Source organism: Podarcis bocagei (assembly GCF_964188305.1).
Source record: "Podarcis bocagei genome assembly, chromosome: 9".
In the NCBI taxonomy this organism is placed as follows: domain Eukaryota; kingdom Metazoa; phylum Chordata; class Lepidosauria; order Squamata; family Lacertidae; genus Podarcis; species Podarcis bocagei.
In genome coordinates, this window is record NC_138134.1 from 79,258,722 (window position 1) to 79,278,768 (window position 20,047).

The 20,047-nt window shown below is 47.4% G+C and overlaps 1 protein-coding gene across 3 annotated transcripts in view; it reads left to right on the forward strand.

Moving 5' to 3' along the window:
* Positions 1-10,387: 10,387 nt before the first annotated feature.
* Positions 10,388-20,047, forward strand: part of DYSF (dysferlin) — a 201,252-nt gene continuing 191,592 nt past the window's right edge. For all 3 annotated transcript variants that reach the window (XM_081206891.1, XM_081206893.1, XM_081206895.1), the window contains exon 1: positions 10,388-10,638. In XM_081206891.1, the coding sequence (XP_081063017.1) occupies positions 10,551-10,638 (88 nt within the window). In that variant the 5' untranslated portion in view covers positions 10,388-10,550. The remainder of the gene's footprint in view (positions 10,639-20,047) is intronic.

Genomic DNA, 20,047 nt, shown 5'->3' on the forward strand with positions numbered 1-20,047 from the left:
CACGGCGTTTGTTTTTTATCAGCTCAACGCTGCCCGTTCTGGTGTGTTGAAAAGCCAGACTTTGTGTTGCTGACAGATGTCTCCTGTCTGAATCCAGAAGATGTAGAGAATCACCGTTGCTCAGGGCTAATGTAGTGACAGTTTTAGTTGCAACAAAAACAGCCTTGTATCACCTTAAAGACCAGCACATCTTTGGTGACAGGAGCTGCTTGCTGAGTATAGGGACAGGATATGACAAAGAACAGAATCACCACCTCCATGGCTTTCTTTGGCGTCATGTTTCCAGTGTCGGAATGGAAGACAAAGTTGCATAAATGCTGTGTTGCCTCTCCCGAAAGAAAGCCGGATCTCAGAAGGAAATTTCCCTAACTCAAGAGTTCTTTCTCATTCTTTAATTTTGAAAAATGTACAGTCTATAAAAGCACATGGGTGATGTTCAGGAAGAAAATGAATTTAATGTGCAAATGTCTGAATTAAGACTGAGCACCTGGAGGAATTCCTAGGTGGTTTTAATTTTTTGTGGTAGATAATAAGACATTAAATTGATTCAGTTTTGCTGTATTTAACTATTGCTGAGTATTCTGAAAGGGGATGAGAGAAACCCATAATGTGTTGCCAAGTTGCAAATGCTTTTATTTAGAGAATGCAACTTTTTTACCAGAACACTATATGTGTAATTCTAATATAGTCCTTGTGCCATCCTGGTAATAAAAATCACACACACCCCGCAAAAAACACATTTTTTTTTTGTTTTGTTTCACCAGAAAGCTCAGAATTCCAGTAGTCGAAAGATAAGTTTGTGCTGCAGTTCTGTACTCCCTTAGCTGTGAGTTGAGAACAGCCTGTTGGATCAAGCAGGTGGCCCATTGAGTTCAGCATCCTGCTCTCAGGGTGACCCCTGATGACTGTGGGAAGCCAGCAAACAGGATCTGAACACAGCAGCATTCTGCTCATCTGCAGTTCCCAGCAACTAGTATTCAGAGGCAGCGATCACAGTGATCTAGCATACACTGAACTCAGTGGGAATTACATCTGAGTAGACTGGCTTAGGATTGTGCTGTTTCTTTGTCCTGAGCAAATGATGATGATGATGATGATGATGATGATATATTTATACCCTGCCCATCTGGCTGAGTTTCCCCAGCCACATATTTGCTTCCCCTTCCCTCCCCCCACCCAAATATTCAAAAGCTAGAGGTTCCTTAGCTGGATGTTTGCCATTCTCTGAACATCCTGTCTGATTTGCAGATGTGGCAACGTGCTCCTCTTTTTCAAACAGGTACATTTAGGCAGCGTGCACATTTTTTTTGTTTTTTTATTGATTGTATTGCACATGCACACAAATCAAAATGCACGAACTTAAACAAAAGAAGAAGAAAATACAAACAGTTATGTAGAGAGAGCAAAAAAGAAAGAATAAAAGCAGAAACTCCAGAAAGGAAGAAAGAAGGAAGAGATATAAATATATGCCTCTCGTAAGCACATTTACCGTATTTTTCGCTCTATAACACGCAGTTTTTTCCTCCTGGAAAGTAAGGGGAAATGTCTGTGCGTGTTATGGAGCGAATGCCTACAGATGTCAGGGGAATCCGCTGCAGTTGTGAGCAGTCCGTGGCTCTCTTTGAAACTGCAAAGCGGGTGTAAGCGGCTCCTGTCAGCCAGCCGAGCCGGGGAGGAGGGAGAAAAGCAGATCGGGGTTGGTTGCTTTAAAACAACCCCGTGCTCTATGTCCCTCTCTCTTCTCTAGTGAGCTGCTAAGTTCTTTTTTCAGCCAGCCTAGCCCGGAGGAAGGAGAGAAGCAGACAGATCGGGGTTGGTTGCTTTAAAACAACCCCGTGCTCTATGTCCCTCTCTCTTCTCCTGTAAGCTGCTAAGTAGCAGCAAAGCTTTTCAGCCAGCCTAGCCGGGAGGAGGGAGAAAAGCAGATCGGGGTTGGTTGCTTTAAAACAACCCCGTGCTCTATGTCCCTCTCTCTTCTCTAGTTAGCTGCTAAATAGCAGCAAAGCTTTTCAGCCAGCCTAGCCCGGAGGAAGGAGAGAAGCAGACAGATCGGGGTTGGTTGCTTTAAAACAACCCCGTGCTGTATGTCCCTGCCTGCAGTTTTTTGCTGTCCGATTTTGGATCAGCCACTGTAGAGGCTGTGTGTGTGTGTGTGCTTGAGCTATCGTTCTCCTCCTCCTTCTTCCTGTTCACTCTCACAGCGCCCCAGCGCTCTCCTGCGACTTTAGGATTGATACTCTGTGTGTGTGTGTCTGTGTGTGTGTGAGGCATCGTTCTCCTCTTGCTTCCCCTTCACTCTTCCAGCGCCCCTGCGCTCTCCTGCGACTTTAGGATTGATACTGTGTGTGTGTGAGAGAGGGGGGGGGATCGTTCTCCTTCTCTTGCTTCCCACTCCCAGCGCCCCTGCCTCTCCTGCGACTTTAGGATTGATACTGTGTGTGTGTGAGAGAGAGAGAGAGGGGGGGATCGTTCTCCTTCTCTTGCTTCCCACTCCCAGCGCCCCTGCCTCTCCTGCGACTTTAGGATTGATACTCTGTGTGTGTGTGTGTGTGTCTGTGTGTGTGTGAGGCATCGTTCTCCTCTTGCTTCCCCTTCACTCTTCCAGCGCCCCTGCGCTCTCCTGCGACTTTAGGATTGATACTGTGTGTGAGAGAGAGAGGGGGGGGATCGTTCTCCTTCTCTTGCTTCCCACTCCCAGCGCCCCTGCCTCTCCTGCGACTTTAGGATTGATACTGTGTGTGTGAGAGAGAGAGAGGGGGGGGATCGTTCTCCTTCTCTTGCTTCCCACTCCCAGCGCCCCTGCCTCTCCTGCGACTTTAGGATTGATACTGTGTGTGTGAGAGAGAGAGGGGGGGGGGATCGTTCTCCTTCTCTTGCTTCCCACTCCCAGCGCCCCTGCCTCTCCTGCGACTTTAGGATTGATACTGTGTGTGTGTGAGAGAGAGAGGGGGGGGATCGTTCTCCTTCTCTTGCTTCCCACTCCCAGCGCCCCTGCCTCTCCTGCGACTTTAGGATTGATACTGTGTGTGAGAGAGAGAGAGGGGGGGATCGTTCTCCTTCTCTTGCTTCCCACTCCCAGCACCCCTGCCTCTCCTGCGACTTTAGGATTGATACTGTGTGTGTGTGTGAGAGAGAGAGAGGGGGGGGATCGTTCTCCTTCTCTTGCTTCCCACTCCCAGCGCCCCTGCCTCTCCTGCGACTTTAGGATTGATACTGTGTGTGTGTGTGAGAGAGAGAGAGGGGGGGGGATCGTTCTCCTTCTCTTGCTTCCCACTCCCAGCGCCCCTGCCTCTCCTGCGACTTTAGGATTGATACTCTGTGTGTCTGTGTGTGAGAGAGGGGGGGGATCGTTCTCCTTCTCTTGCTTCCCACTCCCAGCGCCCCTGCCTCTCCTGCGACTTTAGGATTGATACTGTGTGTGTGTGAGAGAGAGAGAGGGGGGGGATCGTTCTCCTTCTCTTGCTTCCCACTCCCAGCGCCCCTGCCTCTCCTGCGACTTTAGGATTGATACTGTGTGTGTGAGAGAGAGAGAGGGGGGGGGATCGTTCTCCTTCTCTTGCTTCCCACTCCCAGCGCCCCTGCCTCTCCTGCGACTTTAGGATTGATACTGTGTGTGAGAGAGAGAGAGAGGGGGGGGGATCGTTCTCCTTCTCTTGCTTCCCACTCCCAGCGCCCCTGCCTCTCCTGCGACTTTAGGATTGATACTGTGTGTGTGTGTGTGAGAGAGGGGGGGGATCGTTCTCCTTCTCTTGCTTCCCACTCCCAGCGCCCCTGCCTCTCCTGCGACTTTAGGATTGATACTGTGTGTGTGTGAGAGAGAGAGAGGGGGGGGATCGTTCTCCTTCTCTTGCTTCCCACTCCCAGCGCCCCTGCCTCTCCTGCGACTTTAGGATTGATACTGTGTGTGTGAGAGAGAGAGAGGGGGGGGGATCGTTCTCCTTCTCTTGCTTCCCACTCCCAGCGCCCCTGCCTCTCCTGCGACTTTAGGATTGATACTGTGTGTGTGAGAGAGAGAGAGGGGGGGGATCGTTCTCCTTCTCTTGCTTCCCACTCCCAGCGCCCCTGCCTCTCCTGCGACTTTAGGATTGATACTGTGTGTGTGAGAGAGAGAGAGGGGGGGGATCGTTCTCCTTCTCTTGCTTCCCACTCCCAGCGCCCCTGCCTCTCCTGCGACTTTAGGATTGATACTGTGTGTGTGTGAGAGAGAGAGGGGGGGGATCGTTCTCCTTCTCTTGCTTCCCACTCCCAGCGCCCCTGCCTCTCCTGCGACTTTAGGATTGATACTGTGTGTGTGTGTGTGTGAGAGAGAGAGGGGGGATCGTTCTCCTTCTCTTGCTTCCCACTCCCAGCGCCCCTGCCTCTCCTGCGACTTTAGGATTGATACTCTGTGTGTCTGTGTGTGAGAGAGGGATTGTTCTCCTCCTCCTGCTTCCTGTTCACTCCCCCAGCGCCCCTGCGACTTTAGGGCGACTTTAGCATGGATCCTCAGGATTTTTGCATTGGGCTACCCCAAACTCACCATCAGATCACATGTCTGTGGCCACAGCATGAACCACAAAAATCATACATCCACTGTTTTGTTTAGAATTTTTTTTCTTGTTTTCCTCCTCTAAAAACTACGTGCGTGTTATGGTCTGGTGCGTGTTATAGAGCGAAAAATACGGTAAATCTTGAAAAGAAAAAGAAAGAAAAGGAAAAAGGGAGCATACATAAAACAACATTAGTTCATTCTTCAATAAACTCAGACATTAAAAAAGAAAAGAAACGTATTTATTATGGACTTCCGCCAACTTCACAACAGTTCATTCTTTCTAAGCAGCTTGCACATGTTATGGACCCTCTGACCAGTTTCAATGGGTATGAAGGCCGCCTGCCAGCAGTAGGCAGTGCCAGAAGCAAAAGTGGGTGACCTTTGTCTAGTCACCTTGAGACATAGCATGACTTCCCCTGGACAGATGAATACAAACTATTATTTGCACACAAAACTACACAATTGCCACCAGTTTTAAATCTTTTGGGATATAGACTTGGACAAACACCACTTTTGTGATAAGAACTTTCGCCCTGGGATGTGGGCTGGTTGCTGTTAGTACCCAGTGCCACTTTGGGGGACATCCAGTCTAGAAGCTGAAAAGGGTTGACTTTGTTCTCCCTTTGTTCTGCCTTCTGCTGCGTTTCATGACCTTATAAAATCTGGAATCGTTCTGCCAGGATCTTCCAGGCATAGCAGCTTCTGAGTCCTGTCTTTAGTTTCCGTTTCCACTGTTCAGAAAAGAGCTTGAGTTTCGGAAACTAGAACAGTAACTCCCATATATTGGGGGGGAGTGGCAGATGGGTGGGATGGGGGGAATGTCAAAAGTATGCAGAGATACAAAAAATGGGAGCTTGAAGCAACTGAGTGTGGAATACAGTGGTACCTCGGGTTACATATGCTTCAGGTTACATACGCTTCAGGTTACACACTCCGCTTATCCAGAAATAGTGCTTCAGGTTAAGAACTTTGCTTCAGGATGAGAACAGAAATTGGGCTCCGTCGGTGCGGCGGTAGCGGGAGGCCCCATTAGCTAAAGTGGTGCTTCAGGTTAAGAACAGTTTCAGGTTAAGAACGGACCTCCGGAACGAATTAAGTACTTAACCCGAGGTACCACTGTACTGACTTTTGGCAGGGAGGTGCTGCAAAGCAGGAGGAAAGGCAAGGCAACAGGCTGCCCTAATGCACATAGACATTAAAAGAGTAAAGGGTAAAGGGAAACCAACTAATCCAGAATGCAGAAGCCAGACTGGTGGCTGGGAGCGGCCACCGAGACCATATAACACCGGTCTTGAAAGACCTACACTGGCTCCCAGTACGTTTCTGAGCACAATTCAAAGTGTTGCTGCTGACCTTTAAAGCCCTAAACAGCCTCGTCCCAGTATACCTGAAGGAGCGTCTCCACCCCGGACACCAGGGTCCAGCTCCGAGGGCCTTCTGGTGGTTCCCTCATTGCGAGAAGTGAGGTTACAGGGAACCAGGCAAAGGGCCTTCTCAGTGGTGGTGCCCGCCCTGTGGAACGCCCTCCCACCAGATGTGAAGGAAATAAGCAGCTATCTTATCTCTAAAAGACATCTGAAGGCAGCCCTGTTTAGGGAAGTTTTTAATATTTAATGCTGTATTATGTTTTTAATATTCGTTTGCGAGCCGCCCAGAGTGGCTGGGGAGGCCCAGCCAGATGGGCGGGGTAATAATAATAATAATAATAATAATAATAATAATAATAATAATAATAATGAATTATTTATTATTATTATTATTATTATTACTAAAAGGCCACGGCAAATAGAAGCTCCTGCTTTTTCCTACTTGAGCCTTATTTAGTGTGAAACGTTTTCAAAGCTCCCTCTGCTGATGTAAATTCCCAAGTAAAGGTGCTTTGTTGCTGCCATATTGCAGGAGCTGTGGCCGGGAGTCAGTGACTTAGCAGCAACTCTGCGGTGTTTACTGAAGGTGTTAGACCCAACTACTGCAAGTTTCCCTTCTATTCTGTCCCCACATTACAGGTTGAACTGAGAGAATAAGGTAACAACCCTGAGTAGAAACCCGGATTATGCCAGATAAAAGTAGCCTCTTCTGGCTCTGTGATTCTTTTCTTTGGGGCCAGCATCCTGGTTTCGTCCAGTTTTTACAGCCCAATTGTTTTCCCTTGTGTGTATTGATCTGATCCTGCAAGTCCAGAGGGACTACATTCTTCAGAGGGATATAAAAATGTTCCATGCGACATGGAAAGGTACAGCTTTCCTTGCATCTGTTTCAGAGACTGTGGCAATTACATTATTTAATCATTTAACTAATCGCATCCCATAAAAACCTCCCGAAGTGATGCAACAATAAAAATACATAGCAAAAATTTTCAAATCCTATACAGGCTTGAAGAAAAAGGCTTGTAAAATGAAGGTTTTCACTAGGCGTAAGCAGTTCTTTTTTCTGGGGGGTACGCAGAGGTACGCAGACCCCTAAGCATTTTGTGAATCTTTGTACTTTTGTCAATTTACTATATTTATTTTTCCTGGTTTGAACTATAAAATGGTGATTTTCTTGAGTCAAAATGAGAGTACCCCTAAACATTTTTTAAGAAAAAAAGCACTGGGCATAAGATTATCAGAAGAAGCTGCTTGGATGAGACCAAAGGTCCATCTAGTAGTCCGGCATCCTGTTCTCTCAATGGCCAACCAAATGTCTGTGGGAAATCCTGGTATTCTGGGATGCCAGCTGCTGATAGACCTGACTCCTCCATGATTCTGTAGAGTTAGTTTTCAGAGCCATCTATCACTGCTTTTTGTGGGAGTGAGTTACAGAACTTAATTATGTCATTCATGGTTTGCTGAATTCATTTCATCTCTCTGTTCATCCCCCACTTTAAAAAAGGCTCCCCGTGTGGTTTACAAATGTCCATGATAACACAGTTCATGCCCTCAATCTTGCAATCTTAAGACACAACACAAAAGGAAAAGGCAGTGGGAGGGAGGAGGGAAGAAGCAAACACACTATCTCATAGTTACAAAGTGTTTTGTAATGACCAACTGGAACTGAAAGATTTCAAGGCAAGGTGCAGCAAAACGTTGCAAATCCTTCAGCAGAGAATGGATGAAACAGCATCTCAGAATTAAGGAACAGCTTGAAGAGGAATGGTTGAGAGAAAATCAAACGAGAAAAGCTGCTACAAATGATACAGCTGGGAATGACCAGGTTTATTCAAAGAAATAAGTGACTGGTTTAACAACGCTCCAATATGAATCTATGCTGCAACGTGATCTGGAATTATGTGCAGTTCTGATTGCCCCATTTGAAAAAAGGATATCGCAGCAGAGCTGGGAAACGGTGCAGGAGAGGGTTAAAAAAGTGATCAGGGAGCAGGAGCAACGCCCCTACAAAGGAGCTTGTTGCATTTGCTTTTGCTTTTCAAATTTTTATTTTTGCATTTTCAAGTTTATATAGCATAAACTTAGAAAAGAAGATACACCATCAAATAAAAACATAAAATCCCCTTTGACTTCCCTCCCCGCCCTTATTGGTGGATCCTCATAAGGATTTTTCCCTCTGCATCTCTTCCGTAACTCTACTCTTCTAAGTCCTTTATCCATAATTCAAATTTTTACTACAGGTTTTCTGTCAGTCCTACCAATGAATGTAACTGTTTACCATAGTTTTTCAAATATATACTCTCCCCATTCTTTAGTAAATTCAGCCTCCTCCTGGTTTCTAATTCTTCCTGTAAGTTTTGCCATCTCAGCATTGCTCATCCATTTTACCTGCCATTCTCCCTTGGTCGGAGTTGTACCATCTTTCCACCTGTTGCATTTCGGGTGCTAGAAAATGAGGCCATGAACAGGAATTTCAAAAATTTTGCACTATGTGGAGAAAGTGACTAGCCTCTCTCATAATACTAGAAATCCGTTATTAGACGACACACCTAGGATTCTGGGATAAGGAAGCAAGAGCTGCTCTCCGCTTCTGAGAAAATAAAGCCTGTCTTTCAACTCAGATCTGCGCCCCTTGCTATAAAACGAAACGCAGGCTCCTGCGTAGGCAGAAAGCAGAAGTACAGTCAAAAGGAACTTGGCAATTTTCAATGTTGCAAAGCCAGGGGCTAACTTTGGATGGGGGGAACTCGGTAAAAAGGGTCATTGGAAGCCAAATGGTATAGCATTACCTGAAGATTAGAGGTTGTGGAAACAGAGGCAGGTGGTGGCCGTGTCATGGAATGACCTCCTGGCCGAAATACGGGAAGCCCCATCAGGGTTGGCATTCCGCCCTGTGAAGGGAAGCATTTCCCTGAATTGAAATCCCTATGCCAAGAAAGAAAGAAAGAAAGAAAGAAAGAAAGAAAGAAAGAGAAAAAGAGAGAGAGAGAGAGAAGAAAGAAAGAAAGAAAGAAAGAAAGAAAGAAAGAAAGAAAGAAAGAAAGAAAGAAAGAAAGAAAAGGGAAAAAGGAAGCTCTGAGGATGCTCATTTTTTAGCGTTTGACAGAAATGCCCAGAAAAGCCCAAATTGTTTCCTAGGGAAGCCAATGGGGATTCACACCTCACTAATCCTAATACCTGTTTCGGTAAACGCAGTTTAATAACCACAACAGTTCCCAGAGATTCTGCCCAGCCACCTTCGGCAGAGTGAGGGGGTGGGGCCCATTTTCTGTGTACAATCTGCGCTGAATCGATGAAAGGGAGAGAGAAAATGATTTATTTATCAAGGAGTTTGAGGTGGTGCACCTAATTTACTCCTTCGCCATTTTACCCTCGCCACAACCCTGTGAGGTTGGCTAGGCTGAGAGGCAGTGGCCATTCCCACCACCCTTCTGAGTAATACCCCTCCCCACCCTCTCACTATATAGAAGGCTCTGGTGATTTCTGTTTCAGTGTACAGTGGTACCTCGAGTTACATATGCTTCGGGTTACATACGCTTCAGGTTACAGACTCCACTAACCCAGAAACAGAACCTCGGGTTAAGAACTTTGCTTCAGGATGAGAACAGAAATCATGCTCTGGCAGCGCAGCGGCAGTGGGAGGCCCCATTAGCCAAAGTGGTGCTTTAGGTTAAGAACAGTTTCAGGTTAAGAATGGACTTCCGGAAGGAATTAAGTACTTAACCCAAGGTACCACTGTATCTGAAGAAGTGTGCATGCACACGAAAGCTCATACCAAGAACAAACTTAGTTGGTCTCTAAGGTGCTACTGGACATTTTTTTAAATTAGATATATATATATATATATATTTCTACTGCGTCAGACCAAACCCCCCTGCCCCTCCCCCTCTTCCCACCTTTTCTTCTTCTTCCTAATTGTTTAAAACAATTCATAAACCAAGAACTCATACATTGACCACTAATAATCAAGCATAGGTTGTAGATATTTTTCCACATTTATTATGTATTTTTGTGATATGCAAATGACATGAGAAAACTTGGTATACTTATTTGTATAACATTATTCTTGTTTATAAAACCCGAGAGAGAGAAGTTAGTCATCAGAGAATCTAAAATTTAAAAAAATGCACTTGTCAGATGCTGTGATTCAGTTAACCAACCAAGTAATATTGGGGGGGTCTACATCTGTTAGGAGAAAAACGGCTCATGAAGATGCTTATACGAGGCACAAAATTGTGTGCCTTAAGGGAAATTCCCACTGAAAAGCTGTCAAATTTCCACTAAGAATTTAAAAAGCAATTGCAAACTGACATGGAAATGTGGCCAGAAAAATCAGAAACGGATCCGGGCACATTTGTCTATCTCTTTGAACTTGTTCTGTCTTGAGGCGATGACCTAAAGGCCAGCGCCGGAGTGTCCAGTTGTCTAAAAACGAACGCCAATGTCTTTGCAGGCCCTCTTGGCTTCGGAGCTGGCCAGGGCTGGTGTCCCTTTAAGAGCTCTATCTGTTTGTCACTGGAGCTGGAGCCAAGCTGTTCTGCCAGCTCCAGAGCAGGAGGGAGACGGGCCTGAACTGTAGGGAAAGCAAACATCCCAGAGGACGGGCCAGATCCGAGGCGAGGAGGGGGAGGAAACCCTCTGGGCCTCCCAAAATGTTGCGGGTCTTCGTCCTCCACGCACAGAACGTCCAGACTCCGGATACGGATATCAGCGATGCTTATTGCTCCGTGGTGTTTGAAGGTAAGGAGGAGGCAGGATGAGTTTGCAACTACAGGGGCCGAGGCAAGGAAAGCAGAGGCGCAGGGTGCTGAGAGCACCCAAGGGTGCGGGGGGGGGGGGCGGGGAGAACACAACCTCTCTCTCTCCCATTCTCAGGGGCCAAAGGGGATTTGGAGAGGGATGATTGGGGCTGTTTCTATTTGCAGGTTGCTGAATGCGGGACAAGCAAGAAATCAATCCCTGTACACATCTGCATAAACCTCAGATCTCCAGGGAGGTCTGTGACTTTTTAGTTTAGAGGAAAAGAGAATTAAGATGTGGTTAAAGGTAAAGGGACCCCTGACCATTAGGTCCAGTTGTGGCTGACTCTGGGGTTGCGGCGCTCATCTTGATTTCAAGGGAGGCATGTACAGCTTCTGGGTCATGTGCCAGCAGGACTAAGCTGCTTCTGGCGAACCAGAGCAGTGCATGGAAACACCGTTTACCTTCCCGCTGGAGCGGTACCTATTTATCTACTTGCACTTGAAGTGCTTTTGAACTGCTAGGTTGGCAGGAGCTGGGACCGAGCAACAGGAGCTCACCCGGTCGTGGGGATTCGAACCGCCAACCTTCTGATCGGCAAGCCCTAGGCTCTGTAGTTTAACCCACAGCACCACCCGCGTCCCAAGGCGTATAGAAGTTTATAAAAAGTCTGCATGTCATGGGGAAAGTGGGTGCAGAGAAATTTTCCTCCCTCCTATCCCTAGAACTTGGGCACACCTGGCAAAGGTGAATGTTGGAAGGTTCAGGACAGATACAGTCCTTCACGCAGCTTGTAGTTAAACTGTGGAACTCCCTCCCACAAGAAGTGTGATGGCCTAGGCAGCTTTACGAGAGAATCAGACAAATTCCCAGAGGAGAGGCAGATTGATGGCTACTAGCTAAGGGAGCTAGGCATGTTTGAACGGCTAAGGGAGCTGGGCATGTTTAGCTTGGAGAAGAGGAGGTTAAGGGGTGATATGATAGCCATGTTCAAATATATAAAAGGATGTCACATAGAGGAGGGAGAAAGGTTGTTTTCTGCTGCTCCAGAGAAGCGGACACGGAGCAATGGATCCAAACTACAAGAAAGAAGATTCCACCTAAACATTAGGAAGAACTTCCTGACAGTAAGAGCTGTTCGACAGTGGAATTTGCTGCCAAGGAGTGTGGTGGAGTCTCCTACTTTGGAGGTCTTTAAGCAGAGGCTTGACAACCATATGTCAGGAGTGCTCTGATGGTGTTTCCTGCTTGGCAGGGGGTTGGACTCGATGGCCCTTGGGGTCTCTTCCAACTCTATGATTCTATGATTCTAGCCAGGCCGGCTATGTTTCTCCCTTTGCAGTTGGAGACAGCAAGGCTTCCAAAAACCAGTGGCTGTAAACCCCGGAAGAGGGCTCTGGTGCTCAGATTTTGCTTGCAGGTTCCCCAAAGGCAGGGGTCAGCAAACTTTTTCAGCAGGGGGCCAGTCCACTGTCCCTCAGACCTTGTCGGGGGCCGGACTATATTTTGGGTGGGAAATGAACGAATTCCTATGCCCCACAAATAACCCAGAGATGCATTTTAAATAAAAGGACACATTCTACTCTCGGAGAAACATACTGATTCCCAGACTGTCCACAGGCTGGATTTAGAAGGTGATTGGGCTAGATCTGACCCCGGGGCCTTAGTTTACCTAAAAGGTAAGGGTGCCCTGACCATTAGGTCCAGTCGTGACTGACTCTGGGGTTGCGGCGCTCATCTCGCTTTACTGGTTGAGGGAGCCGGTGTACAGCTTCTGGGTCATGTAGCCAGCATGACCAAGCCGCTTCTGGTGAACCAGAGCAGCGCATGGAAACGCCGTTTGCCTTCCCGCTGGAGTGGTACCTATTTATCTACTTGCACTTTGACGTGCTTTCGAACTGCTAGGTGGGCAGGAGCAGGGACCGAGCAACGGGAGCTCACCCCGTTGCAGGAATTCGAACTGCTCACCTTCCGATCAGCAAGCCCTAGGCTCTGTGGTTTAGACCTACCCATGCCCAAAGGCAGCTGCTCAGCCCCGTTGAGAACAGGAGGCTGGACTAGATGGGCCGCTGGGCCTGATCCAGCCGGCTCTTAGGAGGTGTGTCTCCTGCTCATCCTCAGCCAAATTTCATGGCCTCAAAATACCTCATCTTGGTGCAGTTGCTCAGCCTGCAAGAGAATCAATATTTGTGGCAGAGTCTCTTCCAGGTCCAGAAAGGAAATGGGACCCAAGGAAGCAGCTCAATCCAGCCCAAGTTTAAAGTTCTGTGCTGGGAATTTGCCTTGTGAAATCATAAAAATGCTCAGTTGTGGCTGTGTCCACTCACTGTGTTTCTGCTTCAATGCAATGCTAAATAACCTGCTTCTCTTTGGAATGGCTCAGAGGACCAGCCCTACCATTGGGTAAAGGGGGAGCAGCTGATTTTGGCTATTGCTCAGTCTTATTTCCATTATTATTGTTGTGTTTCCACGGCCAGGGAGAGGCAACATAAAACTTGGCTTGCTCCTTGGGTACTTTTCATTTGGGCTGGGAGGGCCGGGGTTTTGCTCTCTTGCCTCAGGCAGCAGAAAGCCTTGGCTGGGGCCACTTGAGTTGCTGCGCATGCGCATTAAGGTGCTGCGCATGGACTGCACCACTTCAGACCGCAGGGGGCTCTGATGGATGTAAGGCAGCTCTGCGTAGTAATTGTATGTTGCTGTGGTCCTTTCCTGCATCCAAGGGCATCTAGAATGCTTCTCCCTTCCATGCTAGCTTTCTCAGTGCGGGGATTTTATTTGGGCTTTAATTCATTTGACACCTCCCTCCCTTTCCATATTCCAAAGCGGGTGGGGGTCACTCTCCTGCATCTGAGGCTACAGATTTGCTGCTGCTGCTGAACTCGTTCACAAGGAAAAGCAAAACAGGATCTGGGTCAGTGAAGACCAAAGGGGTCATCATCACTCAGCTACATCTCTCTGGCAGTATTTTAAGGAAGTCTGATGATGATGATGATGATGATGATGATGATGATAATAATAATAATAATAATAATAATAATAATAATAATAATAATAATTTATTTATACCTCGCCCATCTGGCTGGGCTTCCCCAGCCACTCTGGGCGGCTTCCAACAAAATATTAAAATACTGTACAATAGCCTATTAAACATTAAAAGCTTCCCTAAAGAGGGCTGCCTTCAGATGTCTTCTAAAAGTCTGGTAGTTGTTCTTCTCTTTGACATCTGGTGGGAGGGCATTCCACAGGGAGGGCGCCACCACTGAGAAGGCCCTCTGCCTGGTTCCCTGTAACTTGGCTTCTCGCAGTGAGGGAACCGCCAGAAGGCCCTCGGTGCTGGACCTCAGTGTCTGATGACTGATTTGTTATGTACGTCGTAAAATTTATACCCAATTTATTGGATATACTGTAATGTCAGAGCAACCGACGGTTGAATCCTATTACGTTTTTATGTGTGTGTGTGTAACTTATGAGTCAGTGAAGCTAAATGCCCCACTTACTTTATTTATTCATTTATATCCATTTCATAAAATGTATACGCTGCTGATTGCAGGCAGAAACCTCAAAGCGGTTTGCGAAAAGATAAAATGAGAAAATTGAGGGGGAAATTACAACAATAGTTTGAAACATACAAAAAGTATGGAGCCAGAGCAGAGCCACCCCCCCCATCCACCACCCCCTCCATGGAGTCTCCTTTTGAACATCTACAACTGCATATTCATCTGCACTCCAGATTTTACACCAAACCACGTTGCCCTTAATAATTTTTACACTACAAGTGAATCAAAATCCTGCTCTTGTTTCCGTCTGCTTACAGTGGTCCCCTAAAGAACTAATAAATTTTTCCCAACATCAAACCATATTGTCAATAATAATTCTTGCTCATCCCTCTTTGAAAGCCATTCAGGTTGGTGGCCTCCCTGCTTCCTGTGGCAGGGAGTTCCACAGTGTAACTAGGCGCTGCATGAAGAAGGTGGGGCTTTTCTTTTGCCCCGAGCTTGAAAGGCAGGGCCTGGAGGAAAGCTCTGCCTGGCCCTCTGGAGTCTGAGGCCAGAGTCAACAGTGATATCTCTCCTGCTGATATCCCTGAGCAGATGGCTTTAACCTTTGAGGGCCCAGCCTAGAGGGAAAGGTCCTGGGGGAAAACAGCCCTTGCAGCATTTAGCTTCAAATGAAGAGGCGCTTGGCCTCTAGGATGCGGGGTGCTTTTGGTCAGGTGTCGGTGCACTCTGCACATGCTTCAGGTCACACTTCCTTTTAGGGTTTATGCATATATTTGAAGGGACACGGGTGGCACTGTGGTCTAAACCACAGAGCCTGGGGCTTGCCAATCAGAAGGTGGCGGTTCGAATCCCTGCGACGGGGTGAGCTCCCATTGCTTGGTCCCTGCTCCTGCCAACCTACCAGTTCGGAAGCATGTCAAAGTGCAAGTAGATAAATAGGTACCGCTCCAGTGGGAAGGTAAATGGCATTTCCGTGCGCTGCTCTGGTTTCTCCAGAAGCGGCTTAGTCATGCTGGCCACATGACCCAGAAGCTGTACGCCGGCTCCCTCGGCCAATAAAGCAAGATGAGTGCCACAACCCCAGAGTCGGTCGCGACTGGACCTAATGGTCAGGGGCCCCTTTACCTTTACTTTTCATATACCGTAGATTCTGGCATATAAAACGACTTTTTAGCCCTGGAAAAGAGGTTAAAAAGTTGGGGGTCATCTTATATGCCGGTATGGGCGGTGTGGAGCGGAGCCCGCCCCCCACTGCTGTGGCGGTGGCTCCGAAACAGCAACAGCAGGGGCAGCAGGTCGGCTTTCTCCCGGTGTGGAGCTGCCCAGCGTATTAGGCGACTGGGCTAATAAGACGAACCCCCAAATTGCAGTTGCCAATTTGGGGGTTGTCTAATAATGTGCCCAGTCGCCTAATACGCCGGAATCTACGGTATTTCAAAGTTGAATCCTGGCTCGAATTAGCCTCTTGGACTCTTGTGCATGTTCTTCCTGTCATCCATCATCATAAAATAATAGAATTGTAGCTGGAAGGGACCCAAGAGGGGGGGAGCTGTCATCTAGTGCAAAACCTGAATCATCATTATCATCATCATCATCGTCATTACTCCTTCAATATGCACGGTGCATTACAAGGCAAAAGAGGGCAGGTCTCTGCCCCAAGGAGCTTCCAAACTAAAGCTCGGCAGCAGGTAGACAAGCAGAGGAAATGAGAGGCAGAAAGAGGCAGGAGGAGCTGGCGATGTGCACTCACAGTGCAATCCTATGTATGTTTACTCAGAAGTAAATCCCGCTATCTAGCGGAGGCTTCCTGGGAAAAGGATCTCACAGGGAGAGAGAGAAGGGAGGGGTCTGTTTAGGGAAGCTTTTAATGTCTGGTGTTTTATCGCTTTTTTATTATTATCATTAATTCTGTTGGGAGCTGCCCAGAGTGGCTAGGGAAACCCAGCCAGATGGATGGGGTATAAATAATAAATTATTTTTATTTGTTGTTGTTATGCCTGGTATGTGGCATGGCCATGGTTAACTTCCCTCCAGGCTTGGCTTGGAAAAAGCAAAGGCGGAAGGAAGAGAGTGTCTCTGCGCATGTGCAGAGGGCTGTGTCACATGGAGAAGCCACAGTCTGTGGCTGAGAGGGTTTCAGAGGAGGTGATAACATAGCATTATGTACAAACAGCAGAATGTAACAACAACAACAACAACAACAACAACAACAACAACAACAACAACAACAACAACAAATTTATTACTTATACCCCACCCATCTGGCTGGGCTTCCCCAGCCACTCTGGGCAGCTTCCAACAAAATATTAAAATACAGTAAAGCATCAAACATTAAAAGCCTCCCTAAACAGGGCTGCCTTCAGGTTTATTTGATGTAATAAACCAAAAATGGAAGTTGGGGGAAGTCAACAGGGGGAGGGGGGGAAATTGGAAAATGAATGTTAAATAATGATATTGCATATTTGTTATGAGAAAAGAAAATGAATAAAAATAATTTATAAAAAAGGGAGTGTTTCAGAGGGTCTCCGGTCCTCCTCCTTTCCCGTTCCCCCTCTGCCCCACCTCCGTAGACCCTTCCTCGTAATCGGAGAGACTGGATCCTGCCCTGGGTATTTGGCAACAGGCGCTGCAGAAGCCCAGCAAAGGAGCCAGATGAGAAACATAACCTCCCCAGCACCGCCACACCCTGCTCTTTTTATAGTTTCCTCCTTGCCGTCACGCAGCGCCTTTGGATCCTGGCCCCAGCACCTGTTTGGCCGGCGGGGGCTGGGGTGGCTGGCCTGGCAGAGCTCTCCCTGTGTCACAGAAGCTCCAGCAAGGGCCCAGGACTCAGGGGCCGCTTTGCAAAGGAGGAGAACATGAGAGGAGCAAGAGATTTTTGATCGTGGAACAGGCTCCCCTTCCTTGGAGTTTTTGAAGCAGAGGTTAGGCCATAGCTGTCAACTTTCCCCTTTTCTTGCGAGGAATCCTATTCAGAATAAGGGAATTTCCCTTAAAAAAAAGGAAAACGTTGACAGCTATGGGTTGGGTGGTCCTCTGTCAAGGGTGCTTTAGCTGAGATTCCTGCATTGCAAGAGGGTAGAATCCTAGAAGGTGTTTAAAAATAAATATTTATTTGGTTTTACAGGTTAAAACTTTACAGTCACATATCAAACATATCAATAAGATTCCAAGGAATCTCTTGGACTTACACCCTCCCCTTTGCGGGTCCTATTGTTAATCATTTCCTCCAGCATCTTTCATGATGATCCAGATCTTTTACATCTCCACTGTGTCCAAAATTCACCATTAAACTACAAGTGTCATTCCAATCCTACTAACGATTTTAACTGTTTGCAATGCTCTTTAAGATAAGTTATAAATTTCCCCCATTCCTTATTAGATAGATTATTTATTACGGTTGAAGACCAGCTTTTAAAACACACTTGGGGAGTACAATCCCAGAAGGAAAGCAAACATTTAAAACAACGTACAACAATAAATTTAAAATTTATAAATGCGATAAGCGTATAGACACTTAAAACTTTAAGATAAGTTCCAACAGAGAGATGACCCAGAATCACCCATGGAACCGAGTTTGGGGATTTTTTTAATGAACTAGTTTGGGTTGGGGATGGTCTTACAATCTTTGCCTAACAGGAAAAGGTCAAATTTTTGCTTCCATTCCTTATTTAAATTCTGGTCTTCCTGATTTCTGACTTTCCCGTCATTTTTGCCATTTCGGCGTAATCTATCCACTTCATCTGCCATTCTTCTCTGGTCGGGACTTTATCTTCCTTCCATCTCTGGACCAATAATGTCCGCGCAGTCGTGGTTGCATACATAAATAGTCTTTCCTGTTCCCTTGAGATCCTACAATGCTAGAGTTGGAAGGGACTCCAGAGGTCATCTAGTCCAACCCCCTGCAATGCAGAAATCTCAGCTCAAGCATCCCTGACAGACGGCCACCCAACTTCTGCTTAAAAACCTCCAAGGAAGGAGACTGGAGAGGACACCATATGTCCTTGCCAAAACAATCAGTATGGAAATCAGAATTCTGTGAACTGCCCTGAGACCTGCAGGTAGAGGGTGGGATATAAATTCAGTTAATAATAATAATAATGAAGAACTGGTCCAATGTCATCATTGCAAGTCGTCCACAACCTTCCGAGGGAGACTGTTCTGCTAGGGTTCGCCTAGATGATCTCCGGGGTCCCTTTCCCACTCTGCAATTCTGTGATTCTATGATAAGAAGAGGCTGCTGGATCAAGCCAAGGGGACCCATCCAGACCACTTTCTCACCAATGGAAAGACTGCAAGCAGGGCCCGAGCGGCCTTTCCTCTCCTGTGGTTTCCAGCAACTGGGGTTCAGAATAATAACAATAACAATAATAATAAATTATTATTTATACCCCACCCATATAGGGACGCGGGTGGCGCTGTGAGTTAAACCACAGAGCCTAGGACTTGCCAATCAGAAGGTCGGCGGTTCGAATCCCCGCGACGGGGTGAGCTCCTGTTCAGGGATGCGGACTTATAAAAAATATTGGGGGGGCCCGGGAAAGCTCACGAATAATTAATAAGCTCATGAATATGCAAATAAAGTGGTGCCGCCTCCTCGTGAGCGAATAGGGGAGAGCGTGCTGCGCCTATTAATCAGCTCCGAAGGAAATTGGGTGGAGCTTTTGCTCGGGAGGGAGGGCAGGAGGCCTGCAGCCCGACCCTGTGCATTTTGGGCTGGGGGGGGCGGCGATGGCGCTCTGCTGGAGGGGCGCCGGAGATTATTGGGGGGGGGGCGGAGCCCCCCAAACGAATTTTTGAGGGGGCTCGGGCCCCCTCAAGCCCCATGGAGTCGGCGCCTATGCTCCTGTTGCTCGGTCCCTGCTCCTCCCCACCTAGCAGTTCGAAAGCACGTCAAAGTGCAAGTAGATCAATAGGTACCCCTCTGGCGGGAAGGTAAACGGCGTTTCCGTGTGCTGCTCTGGTTCGCCAGAAGCGGCTTAGTCATGCTGCCCACATGACCTGGAAGCTGCACGCCGGCTCCCTGGCCAGTAAAGTGAGATGAGCGCCGCAACCCCAGAGTCTGTCACGACTGGACCTAATGGTCAGGGGTCCATTTACCTTTACCTTTACCCCACCCATCTGGCTGCATTTCCCCAGCCACTCTGGGTGCTCCCAACTGAAATAATAATAATAATAATAATAATAATAATAATAATAATAATAATAATTTATACCCTGCCGATCTGGGTGGCTCTCAACTGAATATTAAGAACATAATACAGCATTAAACATTATAAACTTCCCTAAACATGGCTGCCTTCAGATGTCTTCCAAAAGTCAGTTGTTTATTTCCTTGACATCTGATGGGAGGGCGTTCCACAGGCTGGGCGCCACCACCGAGAAGGCCTTTGCTGCCTCCGACTGTGGAGGGACGCCCATTGATAGCCCTCTCTTCCTCCATGAATTTGTCTAATCCTCTTTTAAAGCCATTTCGGCTGGCAGCCAGCGCTGCCTCCTGAGGGAGGGAGTTCCACAGTTTAACACTGCGCTGTGTGGATGTCCCATTCCCCCGTCCTAAATCTTCCATCCATCAACTTCATTAGATGTGGTGAGTTTCTGTCGTTATGAGAGAGGGAGAAGAACTTCACCCACTGTCTCCTTCCATGCATAATTCTATATCTTGCCAATTCTTCCTCCCTTCCTTTTCTCCAAACTGAAAAGTCCCAAACCGAGACTCCAGAGGCAGGACCAGATTTCCCAGCTGGATTCTTTCTCTCCCCCTGGGATCACCGAGTCATCAGTCCTCCTGCTGCCAAAGGGTATTTCCACCCGACAGGTGCAGAATTTGTGGGGGAAACAGTCATCCGCTTTAAGCTCGTGTTATTTAAGGTGGTTCTGCTCTGCCTTCGACGTGCACAGGGCAGCTG